We start from the raw sequence: 27943 nt of genomic DNA, 5'->3' as shown, positions 1-27943 counted from the left end.
CTAACACAGTAGCTATTTCAGCCACCGAGGTCAGATGACTGAGTATTATTGCCGGTAACTAAGTAATGCAGGTGTACTTTCTTGCCTAAAGCAGTTTGAATGATTAATACTACAAGGAGCAAGAGAAACGAATAGTGTATTGAGATTAAATGGTGTCGTCTTCAGTTTAAGACCTAATAAATATATGTTCTATCAAATATCCTTCTTATGTCAAAACTGTGAGTCACTGTTCCTCGCCGTTGTCCATGTTGGAGAGTTTCTCGGCCATCTTGTCCACTCGCTGTTGGAGCAGGTTTAACTTCTCCTCCACCTCCCCTTCAGGCAGGGGTGGGTCTGTAGGGAAACATGGCCGGGTGAGAACAACTATAGTAATGGACTGACCCATGACAGCCGTGCAGTATATCTTTCTGGTTTTTACCTACTTGTATAGTACCATATGTTTAAGAATTGTACAGGAGTTTTTAAAAATCTGGATATCTTTGTTGCAGTGTTCTTTTCACACATCCTCAGTTGCCTTCTTAACAAGCATTTGAGTGAAAATGTGCAGCTTTATGATCATTGTCCTTTCTTGAGTAAGTGCTGGTTCCTCCACTTTTATGCCTGATGTCATTGGTAATTTGGTGTATTGAACATTTTATAGTTGTCTAGCTGTCTTAGAAAAGAAAGGTACAGTATGCCTTTTTGTAACCGGGCACACATATATGTAATATATACAAACCATCTTTAAGCTTTTACGCCAAGGGAATGCAATGCAGATTTACCTTCAAGTGCCTTATTGTCATCATCCTGGTCAACACGGCTCATCCCAATGCCGAGAGCTTGTTTTAGTCTGCAAAAAATGACAACAATGGTTGTGATATGAAAAAAATCTAAACCGATTTAACTTTAAAAAAGTGTAGATTTTTGTTTGTGACAGAGGTAAACAAGCGTGGCATATCTGTGTGACTCTGTTGCTTGCAAGTTTAGCAACATGTATACCGTTAGATACAATGTTATATGATCATTATTCATTATCCGTATGAACACAAATTTAGCTTGACTGTTCTACAGTACTCTAGATAGGTTTGCATACTTTAATCTACACAGATTCAAACATCAGAAATGTACTGACTTGAACCACATGAAGTCCACGATCTCATGATCAGCGTCCATCTTGCTCTCGTCACCGTTGACCTCGCCGAACCCGGAGTCGATGATGGACACGAACATGTTCAGCAGCAGGAACACCAGGAGGAGGATGAACCCGAAGAAGAACAGGGGTCCGAGGAACGGACTGGCTGCCTGTGGAGAGAAATACAAAATGGGCTGTGTAAGGATTCTCATGATCCTCATATACTTAGGGCCCTGTCACACTTGTGCGTATATTCAAGTGCGCGTGAGTTGCGCATTAACGTTTTTTAAAATTTAAGTTAAGTTTGCGGGGATAAAGTTGTTTTATATTTTGACCCACCGTTGTACAGCCTACTGATCGAACCTAAGAAATCACTTATTCGGCTGCAAACTGAACCTAAACTAAAAACATGTTAATACGCAACTCATGCGGACTTACATATACGCACAAGTGTGACAGGGGCTTTAGCTGATATTTATGCTAGAAAGAAACTGAAGTTGTCTGGTCTAACCCCACGATTTATTTTTTCGTGGCTTTCTTTTCTTTTTTTATTCCATCAGTTAAGGTGCGGAAAGCTTCAAGTACTCTGTGAATAATGCTGATGACCATAAATCACAATATTGGCTTACCGACATGGAGGCAAAGTCCAGATCCCCCAATAACATGGCGATGAGCCTCTCCAGACTAGCGATGAAGCCGGAGAACTCCTTGATCTGGGTGCCAAACACGATCATCCCCACCAAGGTGAAGTTACTCAGCACCGTCATCAGGATGATGGAGAAGAGCCCCAGGTCCCTGCAACAAGAGCAGCGATTGGTTCTGCGTATTCGTGAGTTAGTGAATATAGGACCGTGAACAAATTAGATTGGATGTCAGGTGGGTTTACAAATCTCTCTCTCAGTTGATCAAAGCTTCATAAAATCTAAAGCATGCGATGCTACATGATAACACTGATAACTAAACTACATCGTTTACTATGAATATGATTTTACTTTGCGGCATGGTTGATGACAGCAGATAGCATGGCCACCCGCTTGTTGAAGCGCAGAAGGTGGAGGAGCTTCAAGGTTGCCACGAACACGAGGGCACCGATCAGTCCGATAAACACATCACTGTACAAAGCCATTCCACGGAAGCTGATATACCGGCCTAGAAGAAGGTATTATAAAACATGTAAAACCTAAGATAGTCATTTTGTTGTAGTGAATAGTTTTATTCCATACTTATGTCTTGTTCTGTGTTAACTGCTGTTGCCATACTTTGTACCAGCTACAGTAGTAGTGCAATAAAGTTCATCTGTTTTTACATTGACAACTTCACTAAGCATTTAAGTATGCTATTACCACTTTGGACATTTTTGCTTTGCAACAATGTTAAATAGCTATGCCCTTGAAAGCACCACAACTTTCATGAAAGCATCTTTGTGTCATTCTGGGATGCGGTAATGGAACATTGCCCTGGTAACGTTACCTGGGTTCTTCTGGAATTTGCTCATGGTATACATCCGCAGCCCCTCGCGCATGGCGAACATGGCGATGACGCTGATGCACAGCAGGGACTGTAGGAAGTCCACCCAGTTCCACATGGACCGGAAGTGAGCTTTCTTCTCCTGGTCAACAACAGATTTGATATTTGTCATTACGGGTGTGAAACGGAGTGATGAGTGATGATGTTTTAGACACTGTATTGCTCGCAACAACAAAAACTGATGGCATACTATTTTCCATTTTGCCTATTCCAACATTTTGAAAAATAAAACGTTAGAATGTATTTGATTCTATTATTGGATTACACAATAAAGTAAATTAAGTAAGTCTAAAAAAAAGCAACACATCGTGGACAATGGACGGTTTACCTTAATGATCAGTTTGATCTCTCTTTGCAAGTAGTAAACAAAGAGAACCACGAAGATCACTTGCATCGCGATCTGTGTGTTTCCGAAATCACCAACAAACGAGTACAGACGGATAACCTGGAAAGCAAACAATAGTGTCTCAACCTAGACCTAGTCACACCACTGAAAGTGCCGTTTATAAAAAGTTGAATGGAAATATTGAAAATATACATTCTACGATCCTGGATTTTCTTCTACTTCGACAATATCTTATAAAAAACATTCCTGAAATTAAGATACAGTTAAAATCTTGTCAAAAATGCAACCTTTAAAAGCTTGTCTGTCTTCAGAAAAAAAGGCCAGGCCATTTTTTTCTTATCCATGCAATTCCAATGATTGTATAGTTCTGTTGTAATTGGGTCGTTCGTAAACGTATTTCAGATGGTATAAAGTAGAGGTACGGTAAATGTTAGAGGCAAGCAAAGTCAACAGTAAACTGATCACTAGTATATCATTCACCTTGATGGTGACCTTGGCTGAGACGACCCCGCCTACAAGGTACTCAGCCAGAAAGGTGATGACAGAAAATAGGTTGACATTGACGTTGTACACAGCGATGTCAATGATCACGGCCTTGGTGAAGTCATCCAGCCAGAGGTGCGTCTTCAGGTCCTTGATCTGATAGACAAGTTCACTTATCATGTGGATGTACTTATAAGTTGCTGATGTTATTCCATTATTCACATCCTCAAATGTATTAATTGCAAATAGCATGATCTCTTCCACGGTGATGAAGGTTAGGCATCCAGGTGATAAGATACGCAAAGTAATAGTTACTCAAGCAACTGGATAGATTTTGGTTCCCAAAATCTATCCAGTTGCTTGAGTAACTGTTACTTTGCGTGGCATAATGTCTTCCATGTTTTAGGGTATCAAACATAGAAAACGTAAAGGCGAACGTGCTGTGCAAGTCTGATATACATACCGCAGATTCAGTCTCATTCTTGCTTTTGCCGATGTGCAGAAAATACCCATCGCTGCTGTAGGTTGTAGTTTCTCCAGAGTAGGGGAATAGGTCACCCGTTTCCTGTTGTAACGGAATGATTCAATACTGTAAATACCTGCACCACTCGTCAACGGGAAACGTTTGTCGTATAAATGATTTGAAAATGATTTAGTTGAAGAGAACAACCCGTGTACAAGTGTGCTCGAGTTTCAAGACATACCCTATCGTCAAAAAATATTAACTGTTAAAAAGTTTCCTTGACATGAAATACAAACAAAACCATAAAGCTGCAGACACATGAAGGTGCAGGGGTCGAGTTTGGTCAAATGAGTTTTCTCAATGTTTGCCATACTTCAGGCATAGGAAAAGTCCGCCGATCTATGGTTGTACCTGGAACATCCACGGCGTGTACTGTTTAGCTTCGATGAGGTCCTTTGCCTTGGTTGCATTCATCCGTTTCCAGCCGGGCTCGTAAGATGTCTCCTGCTGGTCCAGCACGGAGTAGTCCTTCTTACAGGGTGAGTACGGAACCCGGGGGGTCATACAGGTGGCTGTGGAGGGACACCATCAAATAGTGGAGGTTATTTGATTTCAGACCGACATGTACAGCCAGGAAGGTGTTTGAAATTGAAAGGATGGGGGGGGGGGGAGGGGGCTTGAGAGCAGTCTAGTACATGGAAAGGTGATGAGAAGTGGAAGGAGATTCCTTTCCTCGTGGCCGTCTGAATATCGTCGCCATAGTCCTAATAGTTTTCTCACTCAAAAATGTATTTACCTTTCTGCACGCAGGTATTCTGCAACGTTCAACAGCAAAAAAATACATTGACATCAACAACTATGATTACACTAAATTAAAAGTGGAAACTCATACTTGGTTCGTATCTGACTTGGTGCAGACGGGCAGAGCCGAGGCGGAAGCTGTAGTTGTCGGACAGATAACCTTTGCTGCCAAGCTTCCCACCAACAAGGTGGTTCACAAAGTCTCCCTCCAGCCACTTGAACATCGTTTTGTGGTTTTTGACCTATGACATGTTAATGATAACATTGATATAACGAGATCAGCTAAAAGCCTGTTTGTTAGTTATCATTTAGAAAAAAACAGTAACTTGCCATTAAAAAGTAGACTTCAGAAATATCACTGAGTGAATGATCACAAACGCATGATAAGTTGTAAAGAGTACTTGTGTAGCTATCAGATTATCTTATTGAGAAGGATACTCAAGATGGCAGAGGTTGGGAAAATGAGTGGCCATAAGTATATTTGCTGATTGTCTAGAACAAAACGGTCACCGTCATGCAACAGGAAACGTGTTTTTTGTCACATACCTTCTCAAATCCGCTAAACATTCCATGCAGGTTATCCTGCACATAAAAACCCGTTGGATCTCTATCGCCATAGCTCAGGAAGAACACACTGGAGACGAACAGGTAGTGTATGAACACCTCCTTCATCACCTGGAGTTCAAGATAGGAATACAATATATGAACCTATGATGAAATAACAATTGCAGTTATTTGAGAAAACAGCTTCTCATTCTATTATAAAGGGCATGAAAATTCAGCACGGCACATTGTTACCAGTTGTTGTATGGCACATTGTTAGACACATTGTTATCAGTTAAGTTGTTGTTGAGAATGTGACAAATACTTTAAGTCTCCTCAGTACTCACTTCCTTTGCCTTGATCTCCTTCCTCCGGAGTTCTCTCGCCTCCTCAAGGAACTTCTCATTGCTGGAGTCATTAGTCGGCTCCTGGATGGTTGGCGGTTCAACTGGTGGATACAGGTTTATATGATAAATATTACAGGCACATATCTGGTGTATAAATGGCCACGTGATCTTGAATTTCTTATTTTGTATCCTCCACCAATGAGGATACCTTATGTCACCAACAGTTATTGGCTAATTATTACTTAATTTTGTGCGACTATCTTATAGACAGAGATCAAATTTGGAATATATTCTAAAGGCTTTGACGTAATCCTAAGGCTGTCGCTTCGTTTTCTACAAATGCTGACTTACTGAAGTTAATGTTACCAACACTATAATTTGTGCTTTGATTATGAACTTAGTCGACCTTGATTCAACCTGCACACAAATGATTGGTATATAAGTTTGAATTACTTCTGATGACACAGTGCCTGTTCTTGATAGATCTAAGACAACCCCTCATTCACCCAAAGTTCATATGGAGTAGATTTCTTTACTTACCCATGCCAGGTGGAGCGCAGAGCAGTTCCTCGTCAGGCTTGACTTTCGTGTCCGTGTCTCCCACCTGATCCACGTCAGCCTTGTTACGGAAGATGTAGGAGAGGAGAGCAGCCAACAGGATCACCTGGATAACAAATGAAAAACGAATTGTAAATATAGAAATCATGATTCACCTGCATTGCTAGATTATCCATGAAGTAAGACCATGGTGCGATATTTGATGAAGAGTGGTGTACCCAAGAGGCACATGGCGGTTTAGGGAATTTGTTGCTCATATTGTTGACCGATCAAATGACAGCTTACAGGGAAATGGAAATTAAAGCTAACAAACTGGATGTGTAAAGAAATATAGAATGTTGGTTAAAGTTGTCCCCTGTGCCAGATAATATCCAACATATTTTTGTGTGTTTCATCCATAACTGCGCATCTCTATAAAGGCAGTAAATGTTATCTTAAGTTTGCTTACCTTGATAGGCTGTACAACGAGGATGGACTGGAACATGGACATGAGGATGGTGCCCAGCCACTCGTTCGATTTCTCCGGACCCCATTCCATGGAGTATAGGATGATGAAGAATCCGCAGCCCAGAGCAGACCCCACCGTTAGAATCCAGCCGAAATACACACCTAAGATGGTGATAGTTAATATCATGAGTTCATGTAGAATCTTCGATATACTACCTTCCTTGAAATCATAGTTAGTCTAATGTCTAGCTTGCCCTATGGTCTGAACCATCAGATGGGACTTCTATCCGTGATAGAAAAAAAGGAGAAAATTTTCCTCCAAGACCCCAGGTACATCGCCTTGACAGAACAAAGGAAGATACTCACTGCTGACGTAGAATATGAGATTCTGCAGTGTTTTTTTAAATCGTTTTATTAGATATATCTAGTATATGTCAAATAACATGATTTAGCAGTCATCCTGATTCAGAGAGTCCTACAGTCTTATCTAATTTGGTCGTTTTTGCCTTGAATATGGTACAAACAAAATAAACGTATATTTACACCAATGCGGAAAAATGAACTCGTCCTTTTTCTCTTTCTTCTCTTCTTTCTTATTCTCTTCATTCTCTTCTTCCTTCTCTTCCTTCTCTTCCTTCTCTTGTTCTTGTTCTTCTTCCTTCTTACTGTTGTCCATGTCATTTGACTCACTGCCACTCTCTATGTCCTTTTCCTCTGTTGCTAAAGGCACTGTCGTCAGCTCACTTTCCTCAGCTCGCGACTCATCATCGTCTTTGGGAACGTTAGACGACACCGTCTCCAAGCCTACCTCTTCATCCTTTGAACAACAGGACAAAAATATTATGTTCGTTTTCAGCGATTATCTAATACTAAATCGTTCTTCAATAACTTAAAATCAACGTCGTAGAAATCTGGCCTATATAAGAAATATGTTTGTTATGTGCAATGTAGGACGCATATGTTAACGATCGCTCATAACTGTACACCAGCCACAGCTTGACCGACATCTTGAACAGCAGTACGCACATTATATAGATTCGAAAAGACCCAGTACTTATTTTCCCAAGGCAGTTATTCCCAAGGCATCATTCTCTCCATTACATACCTCTGTGGTGTACTTTTCTTCCACCTTATTCTGTTTCTTGCAGCAGCAGCACTTCATGCAGCAGGCGCACTCCTTCTCCCCTTCCGGCAGGGGGCGACTCTTCTTGAAGAACAGCACGACTGCCAGGTTCACAGGAAACACGATAAATGTGCTCTGAATGCTGAGAGAGATAAAGACGGAAACATAGAAACATATCTTTGACTGCTAGTCATGGCAATGCTGAGTGAACAGAAAGCAGAAAAACATACATACATAGATATCATAAATATGAACACCACATTTAAACAAAAAATATTTTAATGTCTCATATTCGATTCAGAAACAACATACAGTCAATGCAATGCAAAATATATAATGAAAACGCACAAGACAGTCCATTAAAACAAAACCCACCTGACCATAAATGATGTCACGGAGAAAACAAATGGTCCTAACTTTATCGTATTACCTGGTGAGAAAAGAAATCCCATCATTCTAGAAATGCATAGCAACAACAGGATCTCGAAGGTATTTGATTCCCTTCAAACCAGCAATTAACAAATTCAAAGGCGTGAATGATTTACCGATTGATATCACAAACGCTCATTTATCAATCTTTATGGTTTTTAAAGCAAAATGTACCTCCTTCAGACTTCTGGTAAAACATAGCAGAAGCGATCATGGTGCAGAAGATCAGAGACAGGCAGCAGGACGCACGCTGTTTTACACACATGGGGAAAGACAGGTGCAAATTTGTCAAGGAAAGATTGTAAGATATGATGTGATATGCTGAAATCTCAGTTAGCAAGCTGCATATCTGATATCAGCAACAGTTAAGCTCCTTTAACTTTAAGTAGGAAAAGTCTGGATTCTGTCAGAGTAGGTGTTGTTCTCTTATCACAGACAAAACTAAACTCAAACTGTTGTCACAGTGTCATTGATAAGAACATCAACTGGATTCTTCAAGCTCATTTTTGTTCACTCTAAAAGTCTAAATAATCTAGGAGAAATATTTGTGTCTCACCTGCACACGAGTGAAGTGACTCCGTGTGGGACGGGACACCACCGAGAACCAGATGTGTCCGTCCGTGATGTCCTGCCGGGTTTTGTCCTGGAACAGGTTGGAGAAGCTGACCACCTCGTCCTTACTGGCCACCGGCAGGACTCGGTCCACACGGCCGTCCTCATGCTCCACTCCCAGCCAACGCTGGCAGATGAAAAACCACCTGTTTATAAAAATATAGAATTTCAGATGGATAAAACGATTGTGGAGGAAAAATATCATCATCATCACATGTTAGCAATATCAAACAATTAGTAGAGTTCTGCAGTTAGCTAAAATTGTGAAGTAAGAAATATAACGCAAGCGTTATTTCTTATCATCAACAAAGTCCTTGTTCCTTGTTGCTGGCATAGGGTACAAACAGGCCGAATCAACGTCAACACGGGTCACAAATAAGAAATTTTTTTCTACAACCAGCGTGAAACGTATGGGCAACTCGGTAATTAAAACAGGTATGTGAGTTAAAATACATCATCAAACAGTACAGACACAACGCTTATCCAAAATGCAAATGTTGAAAATTAGCTGACTTGCTATTGTCCTGACCGTTCGTTCGTTTCCAGGTCCTGGATGACGACCCTGTCGCAGAACCAGCTGCCATGTTCACCCTTCCCGGAGTTGTCGTGCCACAGACGGATGTTGACCAGTGGGCCCAGGCTCTCTTCTGTTGCCATGGCCATATGGCAGATGCTTCCACGTGTAAATAACTAGTAAGCACACGCAAGGAGTGAGAGGCGTTAAATCTCTGTTAGGTACCTTCTGGCGCTTACAAGAAGTACAAACATTCAAGACACAACAAAATGTGAGATGGTTCCTTGAACAAGAAAAACGTACCTGGCGCTTTCCGTCTTCAAGAACCCTTGGTCCCGTCTTCCCAGTCTCTCCAACAATGTTGATACCGACTCGAGACTTGGTTGCAGCGCCGTTCCACACTCCAGTGTACACCGTGATCTTGTACCAATATCTGTGCCCGGGCCTGTTGTCCAGGAGCGGGGCACAGCTCCACTAGGAGACAAAAGTCACAATATTTCTTGTGAACAGGAGGTCAATATGAAGACATGATACTAGCATTCCATATAGAGATGTTAGAACATGAAGCAAAGAGGCCCGAGGTGAAACGAAGGGTTGCAACTATGCAACATCAAGAAAATATAACCTGTTCCTACTATATTCGTCATCCATAATGCGTTGTTGATGTGTTGACTGAATTGAATACACATGAATTCACAAATTGAATTCACGCACTCGTTTACCTTAACGACATCTTTCTTGTCCGCTCGTCTTGCCCAATACACCACGATGAAGTAGATGGCGTACATGGTGAGAACGGTGGCGAAGACTGCGGCGTTGTCTCCCAGGTTAGCGAACTTCGCGAACACCGTGGAGAAGTCGATGGTGTTTGGAGCCACCAGAATCTCCCCGGCAAACGCCGTCAGGTGGTTACACAGGCAGTGGGTTTTCGTCATTGTAGTCAACGGACCCACCTACAAAACATCCACGTATGAGTTGACATGGACATTTCTTGCACAATCTCATCAAACGCTAATGACTTCACTTACAATGAACATGTCGTTTCCCCCAGGTGTTTCTACCTGGGAAGTGGTTCAATCAAATCAAAATTTTACTGTCAAATTTGACCGGTATTATGAAAGGCTGACTGGAAGATGAAAACGATGAAGTTCCCAGGTCCAAAGTAAAGACGAAACACGCCAGAATTGAAAAAAAAAATGAGAATTTGTTTTCAAAAGAAAAATCGTTCATCCATTTTCTCGTACCCTACAGCCTTGAGAATCCCACTTCTCCTCCCCGGCGTCCCAGTACCGACAGGTGGGCGTGATGGTCAGGAAGTCGTAGCTGACGGTGGTGGTGTTCTCCTCCAGGTCAGCCCCGTACACATAGCCCGGACCACAAACATCGGTCTGGTCTGTAAGGGAGAATATAGATACTAAAGGGAACGGCCTTGTGATCATCGTATGATTTTGGACTAACTCGATCGGACGTTTGTCTAGTTGATGACATTTTGGAATGGTTGAAGCAAGAAAGAATAAAGCAAAAGAAAGCACCAAAAAATAAGTGAAATACAGTTTTGTGACTTCAAAGCCTGCAAAACTCATAAAAGACCTTTCAGGCAACAAATAGATACCCGATCTTTAGTAACTTTTCATGTAGCTAGCATCTAACACTGGCGGATAGTGTTCGTACATGTATGATAGGTATGTGAAGAGTTTTTGATTACATGTTGCATACTCACTTATTTCCTTAAGGCCCAAGTAGTAAGTGCCATTCTTTGCGATGTCTTGAAAGGAGACAATATAATTTTTCCAGTCTTCACGTCTGTACTCAAGGCCAAGGTGGCAATCGGAAAAGTTTAAACCCGGTGGAATCGTAGCGGTGAAGTTGTAGTCGTCCTCTGTGGGTACCTGGCCGTACTTGACGTAAGCTTGGAAAGGCACTGTTCTGTTGAAAGGAACGAACGCCGTGAATATGGCGCATGAGTTGTACGGAACGGTGATCTCGTGGTAGAGCATCTCAGACTTTCCTGGTTCCGAGATGTTCCTGGTGACGAGACGTGGCTCGGGAGGTTCTGCGTCGTTCCCGACAAATATGGAGATGTCGTTCGCTGTGTCCTTTACCTTAAATGCTCCCCCAGTTTCTGAGGTAAGGTCCAAGGACACCACCTTCGTTACAATCTTAGACGTGTTGTCCCAGTCGAATGGGTTTTCGTTGAAATTCATGAACTATAATAGACAAAACATATCCAGGTGAGGTGAAGGTATCTTCCCAGAAATGTGTGACTCAAGTTTCTGACCAGTTATTTGTTCAAGTCAAAAAAGAAAAGGAAAAAGAGAAAAGCCTTGTAAAGAAAACGCTCAATGCAAGATCTGACATTGAACATGCGAATTGTCGCTGAACAATCAACATAACTAACCTTTGTGTTAAGCGCTTCATCTGAAGACTTCATGGAATCCTCGCTCTTCGGGAGAGAGACGGAGCCTTCCGAGGCTGCAAAGCCTTCCGAGCCCACACTCTCCGAGTACCGTTTCTGAAAGGCCACTCCAAAGTTGTCGTACTGGAAACCAACCGAAGGCTCTCCGGGCAGACGGTGATTCAGGACCACTGTCCCCAAGGTTGTGGTTGCCGAGGTTACGGCATTCGTTGCCTTTTTAGCCTGGAGGACAAAAGAGAAAGCGTATGATCATAAATACATTAGATTCCGTGCCTGCCTGTTCCGTTAGCCCTACACTGCAATGAATCCACAATGAATCCACAGTTGCAGTACATTGACAGGCTATGTTGATCCATTAGTAGTTTCAAAATCTTTCCTCTTTGTGCTTCAAACCTCAGGATGAGTCTGGCTCTCAGGCAGCGGTTTCTGCTAGTTTTGTTATTGGAAACATTTTGATTTGGAAACACTTTGTCAATCAATCACGATATTCACACCAAAATCTCTAACAATTGTATGTTACAGTAGGTAAAGGCTATTCTAACATGTTCAAAGATACACATTTGTTGGGGAAAACACAGAAAGTGTCGGAAAGGTCAACATCTTTCAGGATGTCCATATCGTTTTCTAGACACTCTTGTGCATGTTGGTTCTGTTCATTGTTTGTCCTTTTACTTTTTTCTACGTCCGCACAGCCCAACTATACTTCTAGACCCGTTCATGGCATATCCTGAATGGCTGCATGAGAGCCGTCCTGGGATTAATGAATAAGATTTACTCACATGCTCCGCCTGCTCTTCTGTCTGATCGTCGCTGGGGGTTGACCTTGCTGACCCCATCAGTGAGTTCAAACCCTGCTGAAGACCTGAGAGACACGGAAACCAAAAATCGCATTGTGTATGGGAAAACGTTTCTCATGATCAGGAGATGCAAAATTAATGACGCAATGATTAGAAAATGTGCTTAGATGGCCACACAAAATGATCACATCTTTATTTCTGATGGCATAAGCTTACCTCCAACGGCCGCCATGTTCTGTTTATAGTCATTACTGCCAAGACTCAGCAGTTCACCTGCCATTGCCTCTGCCGATGTTACCGCTTGTTTCTGTTTTGGGGACAATGACATGTATTGGCTCGATTTCAGCATTAAACCAAAGAATGGACTAACATCCTGACCAGACGAAAACGTTTTTACTCAGCTAAGCTGAAAGCTTGCAGTTTTGTTTGATAGAGAATGCATCAACTTGTCATTTCATATTACAAGTTCATTGGCATACCTGCGCATCCAGTGACACCTTGCCATCAATGAGTGCTTTGATCGAATCTGCAGCTCTTTTCAAAAGTGTAGGTCCTCTCATGCTGTTTTGCGCCACCATCACCATCTTGGCGGTGGCAGATCTTGCATACTCGTAGAACTGAAGGGAAAATGAAAGTTTCTATTTTCTTGGTCATCTGAAATGACTATTTGGTGGCCAAACCTTGTGTTCATTTATATCTGTTAGAACTTGTCGTGGCTAGTGTACACTGAACGTAATCAAGCGGAGCAAAAAAGGACATGTTTACACACAGCATCCACACCGGGTACGATAAGTTACAGAACAGGTTAGGGTACCTCTTCCAGTTTTCCATTACTACCTGTGGCAGTGATGGGCACAGAAAGAGCGGATATGACGCCGTCAACTGTTGTGATGTTCAGCCAGTTGTCAGGAAAGGTGATCGCCGCTCCCCATGGGGTATCTGAACTGCCATCTCCTGCACAAGACAGTAGAATACTAGTTGTCAGACATTATGATACGTTTCAGACGAAGCACGTAGAGTTGACGTTTGCTGGCAAAGGTTATAGTACTGGTAAAAAGGCAAGTAATCACGTGGAGTGAGGACTGCACTGGGATAGAAAAAAAGGATATGTACCTATGCAGGTGCTGTTGATGTCAGTGATGTCTGTGGATGCGAGAATCTGGTTCACGGCTGCAGTCAGGCCATAGCTGTTCAAAGCTGCGCGGGAGTCGGTGCCGATCTACAGAGAAACAACAGGGTCATGTCAAGGCGTATCCATGCCTGCTACGGTGATCTGTGATCTATTGTTGATGTAATGCGTGGGCAATTTAGGTGCACCAGGTACTTGTATTTTGTTTTTCTTCAGTATTGTGGACAGCCATCATCTGACAAATGCAAGATAAGAAATGCAATACCTAAGAACCCAACTACTGACTTTCCGAAACATTAGTGGTAATTTGCTGTTTCAAACGACGTTTTTTTCAATGTGGATGAGAATGGACTTGGCTATGTAATGTTTATAATCCTTCTGTTGAATGAATATCAGCTTTTAATGATTTTATTCACCATCGTCTTCACATAATGTTTTACAGTCACATCAAGGTATAATCCCCCAAGGAATGTTTATCACTCAATGATTTTCCCCCAATGAATCAAGAGAATGACGCCCTTACATGGCTCTGTAGGAAGTTGAAGTAAGTGACGAGCCTCTCCACAGCCAGCAGGGCGGATCTGTACTCTTCTGCTAGCAGCAGCTCCTGGATCTCACACATGCGCTCAAACACATGTCTGCAGTTTTCAGCATGTGTCTGAACAGGTGGGATAACCTGGAAAAAAATCAACAAATGTTGAAACCTTCATTAACATGGCATTTATGTAGCTGAATTGTCTCTGTCTACGGTGCTGAATATATATATATATATATACGTTTACTTCTGTTCACTATAAGGACATAGTATCGACTAGGTTGCTGAAAATAGTAGAAATATTGTGCAAATAGACTGAATGATAGGCCAGGGGAATTACCTGGCCTGGTCAGAGTTACAGGGGCCAGGTAGTCTGTGAAGGGTCGCCATCTTCTCTGAAGTTCACTAATTGTTATCTATTAGCTAGGTTGGTTCCTGTAACTCTGGCCGGCTAGCTCCCCTGGCGTATTTCAATATATATGCCCAAAGTTATACTATTTCCAGCAACCTGGGGATTCTGCTGGAGACTAATTGATATAAGAATGTTTACCAATACGCTGCAATACCTGAGGACTGATAGTAGTATTTGCCCTTAGGACACCTCCAGTATGTCCCTGCACGTTGATGAGCACAGCGCATGCGCTGGCAGGGTCACCAGCCACGAGTTCCAGCGGCACGGTAAACTTGGACATCCTAGTCACGCTCGCCAGGTGTGTCACCTGGGCGTTCACTTCCGACGTGAAGTCATACGTCAGACGTGGCTCCAGCTCGCCAGTCCACCCGGTCAGCTCACAGCTGGCTGAGAAGTTTGTTTCGTATAGCATTCCTGCATTTTGGGAACAGAATGTACAGTTCGATGTAAATTCAGATAGCTGATAGACATAACGTCATTGGTACTCTTCAGACGCGGATGAATGTAGGGAATATTGTGTGGATCAGTTTTCTTCCTGTTATTACATGTTCACATTTTTTCCACCACAGCATGAACAAGCGTAACGTGTAACTCACATGCTAACGACCTCCTGTGCATCCTGCATCTCCGAGATGTCTTTATAAAATTTGAACCATAAATGCACAAGTAATTATAACGTTAAAGCTATGATTCATATAGACATGAAACGAGCCGTTTCCCCTACCTTTGTCTGGGATCATGACGCAGTCCAGTGTGTAGAGGGGTGGTGAGGTGGGGTATCTGATCTCGATGAAGCCGGGAGGAAGGCCATCCGGAGGAAAGCCATTCAGCCGTAAGCGGTAGACTGCTCTGACATCCCATTGGTCCGCCTTGATCGCTAGACTTGATGTTTTTTTCCCTGCGGTTACAAATGCAAAATGTCGTTACTTACAGGATCACAGAAAAAAGTTCACTACTTTTTCCGTCCCAAACTATATCTCTTGTTTTCTTCTACATGTTGTTCTTGAACTCCATTAGATAGTAAGGCCGCCATTCCATTAGACGGTGATCGCGCTGCGCTCTCGGTGCGACCTAACTTGGATTTGTGTCACCCTTGATTTCATAACTGGAATATCATGCGAAATGTAAAAGTATGACTGAAAAGACAACAAAACACGCGAAAAAGTTCGTTTTTTTGTCTATGAAGTTCGTTGAGCGATCTGTTAAATCTTAGGTCGCCGCCCGAATGGGACTTTTTATACGTTCACTGGAATCTAACGACTTTCTTCGCCCGCACGACCCGTGTCCGCTGTACCTGTGCTGGTGAGAGAGTTCCAGTCGTGTATCTCTTCGATGGTGCTGTTGACCTCCCTGAACAGGCGCCATCCGTACGTCAGCTCAGAGTTCTTCTCACAGGAGGTACAGTTCCCCCGTAGCGCCAGAGACTCGGTCACATCTACAGCCCACTTGCAGTTCCGAATGCAACTGTAAGAAAATTAGATACCTAGATATGAAAATGTACTACAAAAGCAGTACATTTCACAGAGCCACTGCGTTCAGTTTGAGTAGATTCATTTGATACCCCCAAAGCGTTTAGCTGACAATGATTGACAGGAAGTATTGTATGTTTTCCCAAGGACATTATATACTTGATTTTCTACAATCTGTAAATAGGACATTGGCACAATGTACTTCAAGTCTGAAGGGCGTGCCAATCATCAATTTAAGAAAAATTTGTCTGCATGACACACTCTATGATGACATTCAAACCATATAATAGATATACTAAAGAAGAATACACCCTACGCCACAAAACTAGAACCATGTGGAACAGTTTTTTAGAGAATAATTGTGAAAGCAGTTTCTGTGGATCAGAAATAGGTCTTACTTGATGGACATCATGGGAGGATCTCCCTCCACGATGAAGACGTTCTGCTCAAAGGACTCCTCTCCGATGTACGTGTACCCGCGGGGGTGGACCAGCTCCTTGGAGGCCGCCACCTTGATGACGTACGTGGTGTTCGGTTCCAGATCATAGGTGTCCAAGTAGATCTTAGCATCTCCTTTCCAGAGCAGTTCGTAGTTGCCTGTTTCACAGTGGCTGTGTACCACGGCGATGCCGTCTTGGTAACGAACTGGCGTGGTGTTTACAACCTTCTGCGTATGCCTAGACGTCATTGGGGTTGACGTTGACATTGAAGGAGTCGTGGCATTGTACATGGTGGTATTGAAGTACAACGCACTTGTCGTGTTGAAATAGGAAGATGAAGTTGCAGCGGAGGTAGAATTAGCCGCTGACGCGTCTGTGGAAGGGGTAGGCGTCATCGTCGTATTAGTTGTTGGGGTTGCAGGTGGTGGTGTTGTTGTTGTTGATACCAGCTGTAAACAAAATACACATATAAGTACGAATGATATAGTAGATGAAAACATTCTTCAAATTAAGTACTTAATGAATTGTATTCCATGGAAGGAAAGTCGAAGGTATTTGAATTTTTAAAGTTGGAACGTAATTAGACGTTCCTAACCTAACGGCCTTACAACCATGACCGTCAACTCCATGTGTACGCATGCATGTAATTGAAGAAACCTAGAAAATGATCTCTCTTTCTTTGCCAGGCGCCATAAATCTCATACGTTATGCCTACACATCACTACACTTACACTATCCATTATTAATTCCGTACGGACCTTTTTACAGTACCACTTGAAGACGTAATTGCTGGTGACGTTCGGGTCGTTAGCGTCATATGTCTCCGACTCTGCGTCCATCAGATAAGGCCGCCTGTTTCCCAACGCTCTCCCGTCTCCACCCGAAATCTTCACCTTTAAGGTATGCGTCTCTGCAAGATGATTGACGTATGACAAGGCAAAAAGGATTCGTGTGTTACCGTCGTGCTCGGTAGATGTATCATTAGATTCGTGTTTAAAGTTATTACAATTACCAGGAATGTTTAAGAAGAAACTCCAAACAGGAAACACTGAAGGATGAATTTAGAGAAAAGGACGTTACCAACAACATTTACTTACTTTCAGTTTATAAGCATGGAAGCAAAACGGGCTTATAACTTACTTTCCCAAAGGGTACAGACAAGTAGGTGAAAACAACATTAACATGCAGATGGAGGGAAATGTGAGAGAGAAATAGAGGGACAGAGATTGTGATAATGGTGAAAATGGTGATTATGAGGATGAAAGAATCAGGGAAAGAACATTTACCTCCAGCCACTGATTCGGGAACACTGTTGACTGAGTAGAGTCCTGTGGTGACCAGCGTGGCGTTGTACTGCTGCCCCGTCAGCAGCCCGGTCAGCTCCACCACCGTTGTTGTCGGCGGCACGTCCACCGTCCGTATGGTGTCTGCACTTCCGCCCACCGGGAAATAATCCACTCTGTCAAAATAGAAGAAAATGTTGACATATACTAGCATACGTTGATCAAAGATTGGAAGATGAAAGCTTGATGGTTTCTCAGGATTTGCAAAATCGTTATCTCGGTTGTTGCTGCCCCCACCTGTAACCTTCCATGATTGCAGTGGAGTCGTTCCACAAGACACAGATGCTTGAGGATGTGGTCTTGACGACGTGGGGGTCTCCTGGCGGATCCGGTTCTACAGAAACAAAGAAACACAAATGCAAACACGTTTTGAAATCAACCAGATTCCGTTTCTAGAATTTCCGCCCACCTTGAAAAAACTGGGAAAAACTTATTTCATTAGAGAGCAAAATTTTGCAGGACAAAATATGCTACATTTATGTGTATTTTTCCGTCTCGATATACATCAGATATCAGATCAATATCTCAACGATTGAAAGAAATGTCGATTTTCTTACTGAGCTCAATGTCTTTCAAGATGGCGGCCCCCACTTTGCCGGGTCGGTTGGCGGTGATGATGACGTGATACTTCTCTCCCAGACTGAGACCGCCCATGAAGTAAGAACTAGGACAGAAATTGGAGGTCAGGTTGTATTAATGATTTTTCCTGTTTAAAGAAAGCGACAGTGAACATAATATATTCGGCACAAATAATGACACAGCAAACGTCTTAACAATAATGACGCATCCCATTCTCACACACAGAGTTCTTGCACCGGAACTGATTCCCGTTCCATCCAACAAGCTGACACAATACATTGCGTGTCAGCTATTGAACTACCGGGCAACGACTTACTTATTTGTTGGCGGGACTTCGGCTATTCTCCAATGATTTAGCTCGTAGTTAGCTGGGAAGACCACCAATGTAAAACTGGTAGGGGGGTCGTCACCGACACCGGGCGTGTACATGGGCCACATCACTTCGTACCAGTCGACGCCGCACACTACCTTTCCACAGTTGGACTCAGCGTCACCTATAAAACAGTCAGCATGCATCTTACTTGTGTGATTTTAAACTAGACTATACAAACAATACCCGTATGAGGTGAGCTGAGGGCATCTCTTAAGAAATGTTTGACTTTTTCCTGAACAGTACATTTGTTCAAGTCAAGATATTTCCTTTAGCACGGCAAATGAGCAAAGCCTTGTAAAACTGCGGCAAATACTCATCGCAAGATCCGACATAATGTTGATGAGAAATCAACATAACTGGCCTTTGTATTAGGGGCGTCATCTATTCACAGGCTACCATAAGGCAATCTGAGAGTTCCAAATGGAGATGGGGTGAAACTCTGCTATCGACCAGGTATGATATTGGCATTTGAGACGATAAAGCTTACAAACCAACTCGTGTTTATTTTGACAACCATCATGATTTGGTGAAAGTCTGTTTTGAATGATGTATAAACGCCCATACTTTGGGAAGACTTGTCCGCTTGACAGGCTGGCTTGTTGGGGGACCCGAAGACCCGCCAGCGCGCTTGTACGTCCCCCGGGTTGGAGCACATGGCGGACAGTCTGAGGGTGCCGTCCCCGTTCAGCGTGAGGTACCGGTCCGCCAGCCCTGCGATAGCGGCTGCCTTACTGACGATACACGTGCCGCTACAGACCCTGGAGGTAAAAACAATACAATCACTGACGATCAGTGTATCGTTTGCTTCAAGGATTAAACTCCTTTTTTTAATAAAACATGAGGATTATACAAATTATGCACCGATCTCTACAGAATCGGTCAGAATTCATTCGCTACCCACCATGCTTGAAGTGCAGTGTAGGAGGTTGTACAGGTCTTCATGCACACTTGTCCGTTACAATTCGCCAGACACCGTCCGGTGTAGCGATTTTGCAACTGTCCTACGCCTCCCTTCCAGTCCCAATGGACCTACAGAAACAAGAACAGGGATTCAGGTAAAGTTTGTAGGTCAGGATGATACTGCAAATGCATTTAAGTTCGCGGTGATCTAATTTCGCGGTGAGCATAAAACGGAATGTTTAAGGCAGTTTTGACTTGCGGTCAAGAGGTCACCGCGAAAATCGCGAACAGAAACCACCGCGAACTTAAATGCATTTACAGTAGTACTTATAGTATGATAGACCAATATCTTCATTTCCGACGAAACCATGTTCGTGTCAACAAATCGCCAAGGGTGTGACGAAGACATATTCCCATGCATGACGCAGCCTCACCCTGATATCGTCCCTGACGCAGGACCGGTACCCCGGGGTGAAGGTAGAGCCGCTCGCGTTCACGGACAAACACTGAAAACCGACCAGGCTCTCCAGCATCATAGCAGGGGTCCAGCGGTCTGTATGTATGGGAGAGGGTGGTATTGGCATATCTATTACAGCGTAAGAAATTATTGTACTACTGAAACTAGCTACTTCAAGTGCACAACTCGCCTTTGGTGTTATTCTTTCTTTGCATTACTTTCTGTTTGGGCGAGACCGCGGTGTCGTTCCGTAGATTTTCATGTAATGTTTGTTCCATGCTTGAGTTAACTTGTGTCTCACATTTGCTGCCTGTTTTATTAGTTAAGGTAGAGTCAGATACTGATCCGAGAACCACGGGCTAAACATCAGAGCTGTGGACTAAGGATCAGAAATGGGTGTGGTTGAAGGAGTTTCGTGCTACGGCCTAATTTGGCGTCAATACGAATAACAAAAAGCACTTTCCTCACATTTCCGTTCAGAAACGTACATCGTAATTGCCCCTCTTCTTCCATGCGATATGGCGATTAGCGTGTCACTTTGAATTGTATATGCGGCAGATTTAAGATGCAGAATAATAACAATTTCAAGATGGCAATTACCTAAAATCTTTATTATCTATCACTGACATAGTCAGGATGTCCGTGATGGTGCATTTTTATCAAGTGTCAGTTTATCCACTTTTCATGATCAAATGTAAGCAAGAAAGTCGTAGTGAGGGTTTTACCAAAGTAATGTAGGGGGTTTAATGATTGAACAAAAGAAATATCGCAACAAAAAAAGAATTGATCGAGTGAACTATTGATTAATTAAGGTTAACAAAAGTATTACAAAATGTTGTAGTCTTATTATTTCAGCATTCTTTATCGAAAAAAAAGAAGGCAGTCTTTGTCGCTTTATCTTGAAAACCTACCTTCGCAAAATAATCAATGACGTCAGATATGATTCACCACAAAATTGTTTATTTTTGTGATTTATCGTTTTGTGATCGTGACAAGGGGTTATTTCGAGATACGATGTCGACATGAATAAGTCCTTTAAATGTGATTTACACCTGAAGCATCATTCTTCAATATCAGAAGAAACGTTTTCTGCAGATTGAAGTGAACATGCGCAAAGAGATTGCCGAACTTTAAACGGAAAAATACATTTTTAAAATGTCTCTAAGGAATACAAATACAAATCATACCTTGTTTGCATGTTTCTGTATATATTGATTGAGGGGTTGTTTAGAGTTTACCATAACTATAGCCGATGACGGGGTCTTTTTCCAAAATAGACAATGTGGGTAAATCCTACTCAACAGACCGTCAAAAAATGTATTTCCTTGTTATACGATATATTTGAGTTTATTGAGATACCCTTTAGCCCCTCTAGGGGGCTAATCTTCCAGGGCTCATAAACACTACATGTACATCACAAAATACATACATACACACATAATTACATATTTACATACAGGTAAAAGCAGGTAGAATTGAAGAAAAAGATTGGTTGAGGTCAGAGGTCAGAAGCTAATTATGACAGGACATTATGATATACCGGTGACCGGTCTGTTTTAAGATTCACCCTTTAGGTACAGCCCCTATCTTAAAGATTGCAGTCCATCTTAAGATTGCCTACTCAAACGACTTATCACATCATACCTGCCGCGTAGATAGAACTCCTCAGGTTACCGCCACATTTTCTCTGAGTTTCGTTCCTGCACTCGATGTTACACTCCCACGCGTTAGCCTCTCCGTGACGACCGTAGTAGTTGGAACAGAAGCACAAATCCCGGCCCTGGGAACGAGTGAGAAAGTACGTAACTTTCCGTGACATCAGGGGGATCCATTCGGTACACGCGGCATGCCCGTGTACCGGCGTGTGGGCTGAAACGTTTATGTTTGCTACAAAGAAGTAGCCTGAGTGAGTGTCAACCTAGTTATTTTGCCGGGGCTCCCAGACTCTCCTCTAGTTCACGAGGGGAGAATAAGGGAGCCCCGGTTGTCTAACTAGGATGACACGCAGGCTAACCAAAAAGTGGTCTCAACAAGAAGAGTTAAGAGAAACTAAGTAAAATGGGTTCTCCAAACTACTATTAGTAAGTAAAATGGGTTCTCCACACTACTAAACTGCGACACTAACCTGCATGGCAGCGAAGCTTTTACACTTTCCTCTGCAATGGCTGATACATTCGTTCAATGTGGAGACTGTCGTGTTATACACAATGTCTCTATCCGGCCACTCTTGGTCCTTGTAACAGCCTTGATAGCCGGCTGAAGCAGGCATGACAGGAAAAAAAACTCGTGTGTGGTAAGTCTGCTACTGCTGACACACAGATCTGCTTATCGTTCTCCATTTTCTAATAGAATTGCTACCAACTCACGTTAACAAAATTCCTTTTAGCTTTTGTTTTTAGCTTCGGACATACGACTAGACGTACCATTGTTGTAGCGTAGTTCGTACAGTGTACTTCCGGCGTCCTGAACGATGGAGGCTGGACTCGAGATGCGGTTTTCCGAAGACGTCCGACACTGGCCCGAGGACGCATTGTCATCAAAGGACCTGGCAGTGACAAGATTGAACATTATTTGAAAAACAAGCATAGAAGATCGATCAATATCGATATATCATACACTTCTCACCCTCTTGTTGTCTTTACCAGACACCTTATATAGTCAGTTGCTGGAAATATTGTAGAAGTCGGCCAAATACACTGAATTATATGCGATATGAGTTATAACCGGCCATAGGAGTCCAGTTTGCGTCTACTATTTCTAAGGTAAGCCACGAAGTCTGGTAGACACGCATCCCTGGTTGATTGATCGAAACGTTTAATGCCACCTGCAGCTTCCGGCTGAGATGCACGCCTCGGCGCAGACCTCGGGAGGGGCTCCCGGCGTGTGGGCCAGGGTCTGGGCAGGGGCGGTGTTCCTGTACCCGGGGATCGGCAGGAAATGCTGAAGGTACGTATCTACAACAGAAACCATACGCTGTGAACTGGGATCCGGAAGTATATACATTACACATACATTCATACATACACATTATGATTGACCCAAAGAAAGATACCTTTACGTATGCATCAAATTACTTCAAAGCTTTGAGTAACATTAATGCACATGTTGATTTTGAAATAGAAAAAAATGAAATATTGATGAAGTAACTAGTAACTTGGTGTTACACTAAATGCAGGTCGATTGGAATCTGTATGAAAGGTACCAGGAAACTTTCATACCATAGTTTGGTGCTTAAAGATCAACACAAATCATCCTAAGGTGCAAGCGTTAGCGTGAGCGTTAGGCGTAGGCGCAGTCTTACGTGTGTTCGCATAAGGGTCCACCTCACAGATAAAGGGACTGAGAGCAGAACAATCGAAGTCATTCCACCAGGATCCCTCGAGCCGAGCACAGTCCCCGTCCCCTGGATAGTTATTAGGCTGCCCCGCAAGCCAGCTATATTACGGCAAAGTAAAGAAGCGAAAGAAGCAAACAAAGACAGAGAAGCGATTCTGTTTAATGGCACTTATAGATCGGCTTTATGGCGCATAGCAAAGACTCGTGTTGCCAAAACTTGTTAATTGTGTTTTGAGTTTTCTTGGTCACAATCCCTGGCGACTCACTTGCGCATGTGCGGGAATCTGCTTGACAGATGTAGTGCTTAGTTTGTCCACAAGAGGTCGCACCCCAGGTCCCAGCCGGAGACATGTAAGCACAGTCCGCACTAGTCGGTTCCCCTGAACCCCATCTAGATCAGGTGATATTGCCAGAAATGAAATAACAGACGGGTGTGATAATCATATTACTACTAACGTCATCTCATGAATTTGGGGGAAAGAGTCTTTAAGCAGATGTAGTGGGGTAGCACAAACTTTCTGATAGGCTCACATTTTTGATGTTGCACTGAGACATCAGTACTTACAAGTACTAGGGTAAATGAACCAACATATCAGTAAACATAGGGGAAACATTACAATATAGCTAGGAACAAAGCATATATTTCCGGACGTCATGAATTTTCGTGCAGACAAGAAACGACACGTCATCTGCATTTTTCATTCGGAGTAAGGTTTATAAATCTAGAAGGGGTTTCAAAACCCTTTTGATATTTGCCTCTTTCATCGTCACGCACAAGAAGTAATGAAAATGTATTCAGGGAGACGTATGTATTTAGAACAACCAGGGACATCGTACTTATTCATGGTCCCGAGGGGCTGCCCGTCTGAGTACACCCAGCGTCCCTCCGTTGTGATGTCGTCCAGTCCGATCCAGTAGGGCTGGGTGGGGTCAGGTCGGAGACTTTCCACAAACTATACAAGAAAAGAAACAAATGTCCAAGCTTCCATGTTTTCCGTTTTTTTTGAGCAAAATAAGGCTGTAGCAGAAGTATATTGCCAGCATTGTGCTTTGAATTGGCAAGTACAAACTGCCACCTACAAATTCTTATCCAGAGCCCAGGGTGTGTCAAGTCTGGGACCCAATACTACACGGTACCTGCTGGGTTGCGGTGTCCCGGATGATAATGAGTTCGCCGCCCTTTGAGTCCGTGGCGCAGGCCGCCTTGGCGCCGTCGTAGGTCTTTGCGTCAGTGAAGGCCTTGTAACAGTACGGACCGTGTGCTGTGTACCCGGGGGGACAGTCGTCCTCAGCAAACTCTGTAGGAGACAGGGATAGTGTTGTAAATGCACGACTGAGGTAGTCTCCATTGCCAGCAGACTCTACGAGTCGGGCTTTTCTCTGATTGCATATCAGCTCTATGTCTATTGCACTCGGTTTCTTGTTTCCGGGCCTCGAATACAGTTTACTTGCCTCAATGAAACAAACAAAACCTCACCCTGCACGTCGTTGTTTCGTCTAACCTGTTTTCTTTAGGGCAGTGTAGTTATTGTGAGACAAATGTTGACCACATTGTGTTGGAACTGGGTTGTCAACAGCAGGGACGGATCGCAGCAAGAGCCAGATTCTTCAGTTTACCTATCCGCAGTTGTTAGATACTCCTTAAACAGTAAGAAGCCCAAAGATGCGCTCATTTTAGGCCTTATAAAGAACTGCATGTAAAAGTTTTGGTTTGGCTGTCCTCTTAAATGTGGTCTTCTGGAAATAATGTTGTTATCTATACACATGCCGTGGCGAAGCCGGCCGAATTGCACTACTCAGCTAACGAAAAAAGGCGTCATGCAGACATGCTTCGTCTTCAGTCTGAGGTCGAAGAAGACGAAGAACTGATGTAAATAACTTACACTCAGTCAGATATGAACAAGAGGAACAAATGTTAAGTACGTAAGGCACTCGTTTGCCGTACAAGTTCAACAGCCCACATCGTCTGATGGACCCTATCACCTCACCTCTGACCGTACACCCGAGCAGTTCGAAACGTAAGCACGCGCAGGCCTCGGGACCTCCCACCCAGGCGGCGGGGTTGATGCGGACACACTTGGCCGTGACGGCGGAGGACAGCGTCACCACCTTCGCGGTGTTCCTGTCGGACACGCCGGGCTGCACCTGCACAGGGACAAGCAGTGGAGCAAGAAGTGGAGCGTGCAAACTTTCGCCACAGCAGCATGATAGCATTCGTCATCGGTACGCGGTCCTATGCCGCAATGGGGAAATGCTTTACTTCTACATTACGATGTGAGGTACAGTCAAACCTGTACAAGTGACTGCCTCCACGTAAGGACCCCCTGGTCACTTTATGGTTGTCCCATATATATTTTACACCTTTGATGCAAGCATTAAGATTCCTGCCTAAGGTGACCACCTGGCCACATAGATCAGATTCTATTACTCCCAATGTTAGTCTTTTGGGGGCAGTTTTGACTGTAGATCCGACGTAAATAGGAATGCTCAGGGTGGGAAAAGCTTGAGAAAAACTCGAATGATGGCTACATCGGATGGGAATATTGTCGATATCGTACCGGTTATTCGTACCTCATTGCTTCCTGCATCGGTGTAAGTGTTCCAGGTCTGGCAGTCAGCGCTGTATTGCACCCTGAATGACGTCACCCACTGGTCCTGGTCCTGTCGACCCTGGAGGACCACCGCGGTCACGTTCACTTCTCTCCCCGAGAACGTCACCTGAAGAACACAGAACACTTCTTCTCTGGGAAACTGAGATGGTGGGTTTATAGAAATGTCATCTACTGTATACATACTGACCTGGACACTTGCCCGTAATTCATTACCGACATGTAGTGGAGGTATAGTTTTTGGCCTGTCTGTCTGCGTGTGTGTGTGTTTGTGTTTGTTTGTGTGCGTGTGTGTGTGTGTGTGTGTGTGTGTGTGTGTGTGTGTGTGTGTGTGTGTGTGTGTGTGTGTTTCCGGATGTTTGTAGTCAGCATAACTCAAGAACCTCTGGATGCATTACGATGATATTTGGTATGTGTGTCACGTGAGGTCTTGTTCAATGTATTTCACTGGCCCTATACATACTTCCTTACTACACCACAGACGTGGCATGGGCTCACACTTCCATCTAGCTCTGTGATATGAAGGGGACATGTTCTACCTGTATCCACGGGTCGTTGTCCTGTGCTGTGGCACACCAGGCCCCCGCGTACCCGCCAGTCTCCCATCCTCCGTTCAGCCGAGCTCGGCTGGGAGCGCGGAAATAGTCGAACCGACTGGACGCTGTAATCTCACAGTCGGAGATCTGACCTTCAGCCATGCCCAGCGGCGCGTAACATAGGAAGGCTGTACACACGGAGAACAACATTCACACAGATTCATACTGATGAAATAAGCACTACGTAGAAGCTGTTTTGAAACTGTTTTGATGAGTTTCTACTGGCGGTTGCTTGACGCCCTGTCCAGAAGTCTATGTCAATACTCAGCAAAGAGCAGACTCCTAGACTTTAATGTACTGACCTAACCGACTTGTACTCCTAGACTTTAATGCATCGTTGGGAATTGTTACCAGACCCAGGCGTTTTGCTACGGCTTCGTCTTGTGTGGTCATCGTGACCCGAATCTACGTGATCTTATATCTCTACATTATGAAATCAAGATCCTAGCTACGGTAAGGTGCAGTTGTCAACGTGTGTTCCTTACCTTCAGCATCACTGCCGAAGCCGCTGATGAAGAGGACGACTATGGTGAGCTGTAAAGGTTGAGAGAGTTTGGAAGAAATCACAACAGTACAGCTAAAACCGCCACCATGGAAGGGAAGAATTGAGAAACCGACCCGAACTCGAAATGGTAAAAGAAATCTTACACTAATTCTCTTCCAAAACTCAATTATTAGTATTTGCTTATTACCAAGGTCTACCAACAGAAATAATAGAAACATTCCACCAGCTGAAAACGCTAAATCATGTATGTTCCGCTAAAGCAGGCATCTATCGAGAATCATATAGATTATATTCAAGTATGGCCAGGAAAGGAAGACATTGCACAAACCTACTAAGTGTCCTGAGAACAGACCACAAAAAGAAGGGAATGGGAAACCTAAAAACTGCAAAGAAACTCAGAGAACTACGGCAGCTTGCAGGAAAAAAGACACAGTGGGAAGAAATGAAGAAAGAATGAATGCAGCCAGAGGTTGTTAACTACCTGAGCTGCAGAACACAGTGGATCATCATCATTGAAAAAGTAATCACGGCGCCTGAAGTACTGCTTCTAGGGTGGTGCGAACACCAGGATAAAAGTCCACTAAAATTGTCTTGATGGAAGATAAATAAAGCTACACTTTTGTGTGTAAGGCCGAACATGGAGTATAGAATATCCAAATTAGAAATATGAAGGTATCAGTCTCTGACAGGATCTTAACAGTGCTAACTACTCTCATCCTCACCTTCTTCAAAAATATCGCCAT

The 27943-nt window shown here is 43.4% G+C and overlaps 1 protein-coding gene across 1 annotated transcript; it reads right to left on the bottom strand.

Annotated features, from left to right (window-relative positions):
- Positions 1–223: 223 nt before the first annotated feature.
- LOC136429443 (uncharacterized) lies at positions 224–27943 on the bottom strand. The gene is made up of 56 exons (XM_066419274.1): positions 27923–27943; positions 27181–27229; positions 26639–26823; positions 26062–26208; positions 25479–25635; positions 24628–24788; positions 24328–24443; positions 23757–23881; positions 22979–23108; positions 22578–22699; positions 22280–22410; positions 21799–21934; positions 20132–20250; positions 19699–19826; positions 19362–19555; positions 18741–18918; positions 18403–18509; positions 18083–18179; positions 17789–17961; positions 17261–17412; positions 16461–16951; positions 15888–16057; positions 15318–15491; positions 14748–15007; positions 14170–14322; positions 13631–13736; positions 13332–13471; positions 12997–13134; positions 12734–12824; positions 12500–12582; positions 11703–11942; positions 11025–11511; positions 10549–10697; positions 10027–10257; positions 9608–9778; positions 9320–9480; positions 8735–8936; positions 8353–8428; positions 8125–8179; positions 7732–7891; positions 7170–7443; positions 6628–6788; positions 6162–6285; positions 5622–5722; positions 5278–5406; positions 4823–4973; positions 4342–4502; positions 3931–4032; positions 3465–3623; positions 2967–3083; positions 2582–2720; positions 2104–2260; positions 1741–1906; positions 1112–1281; positions 762–829; positions 224–333 (listed from the first exon to the last, which is right to left on the bottom strand). The coding sequence occupies exons 1-56, from the start codon at positions 27941–27943 to the stop codon at positions 224–226; spliced, it is 8655 nt and encodes a 2884-aa protein (XP_066275371.1).

This window comes from Branchiostoma lanceolatum, chromosome 3, assembly GCF_035083965.1.
Source record: "Branchiostoma lanceolatum isolate klBraLanc5 chromosome 3, klBraLanc5.hap2, whole genome shotgun sequence".
In the NCBI taxonomy this organism is placed as follows: Eukaryota; Metazoa; Chordata; class Leptocardii; order Amphioxiformes; family Branchiostomatidae; genus Branchiostoma; species Branchiostoma lanceolatum.
Note: the sequence above shows the minus strand (reverse complement) of the source record. Positions and strands in the feature narration are given on the sequence as shown.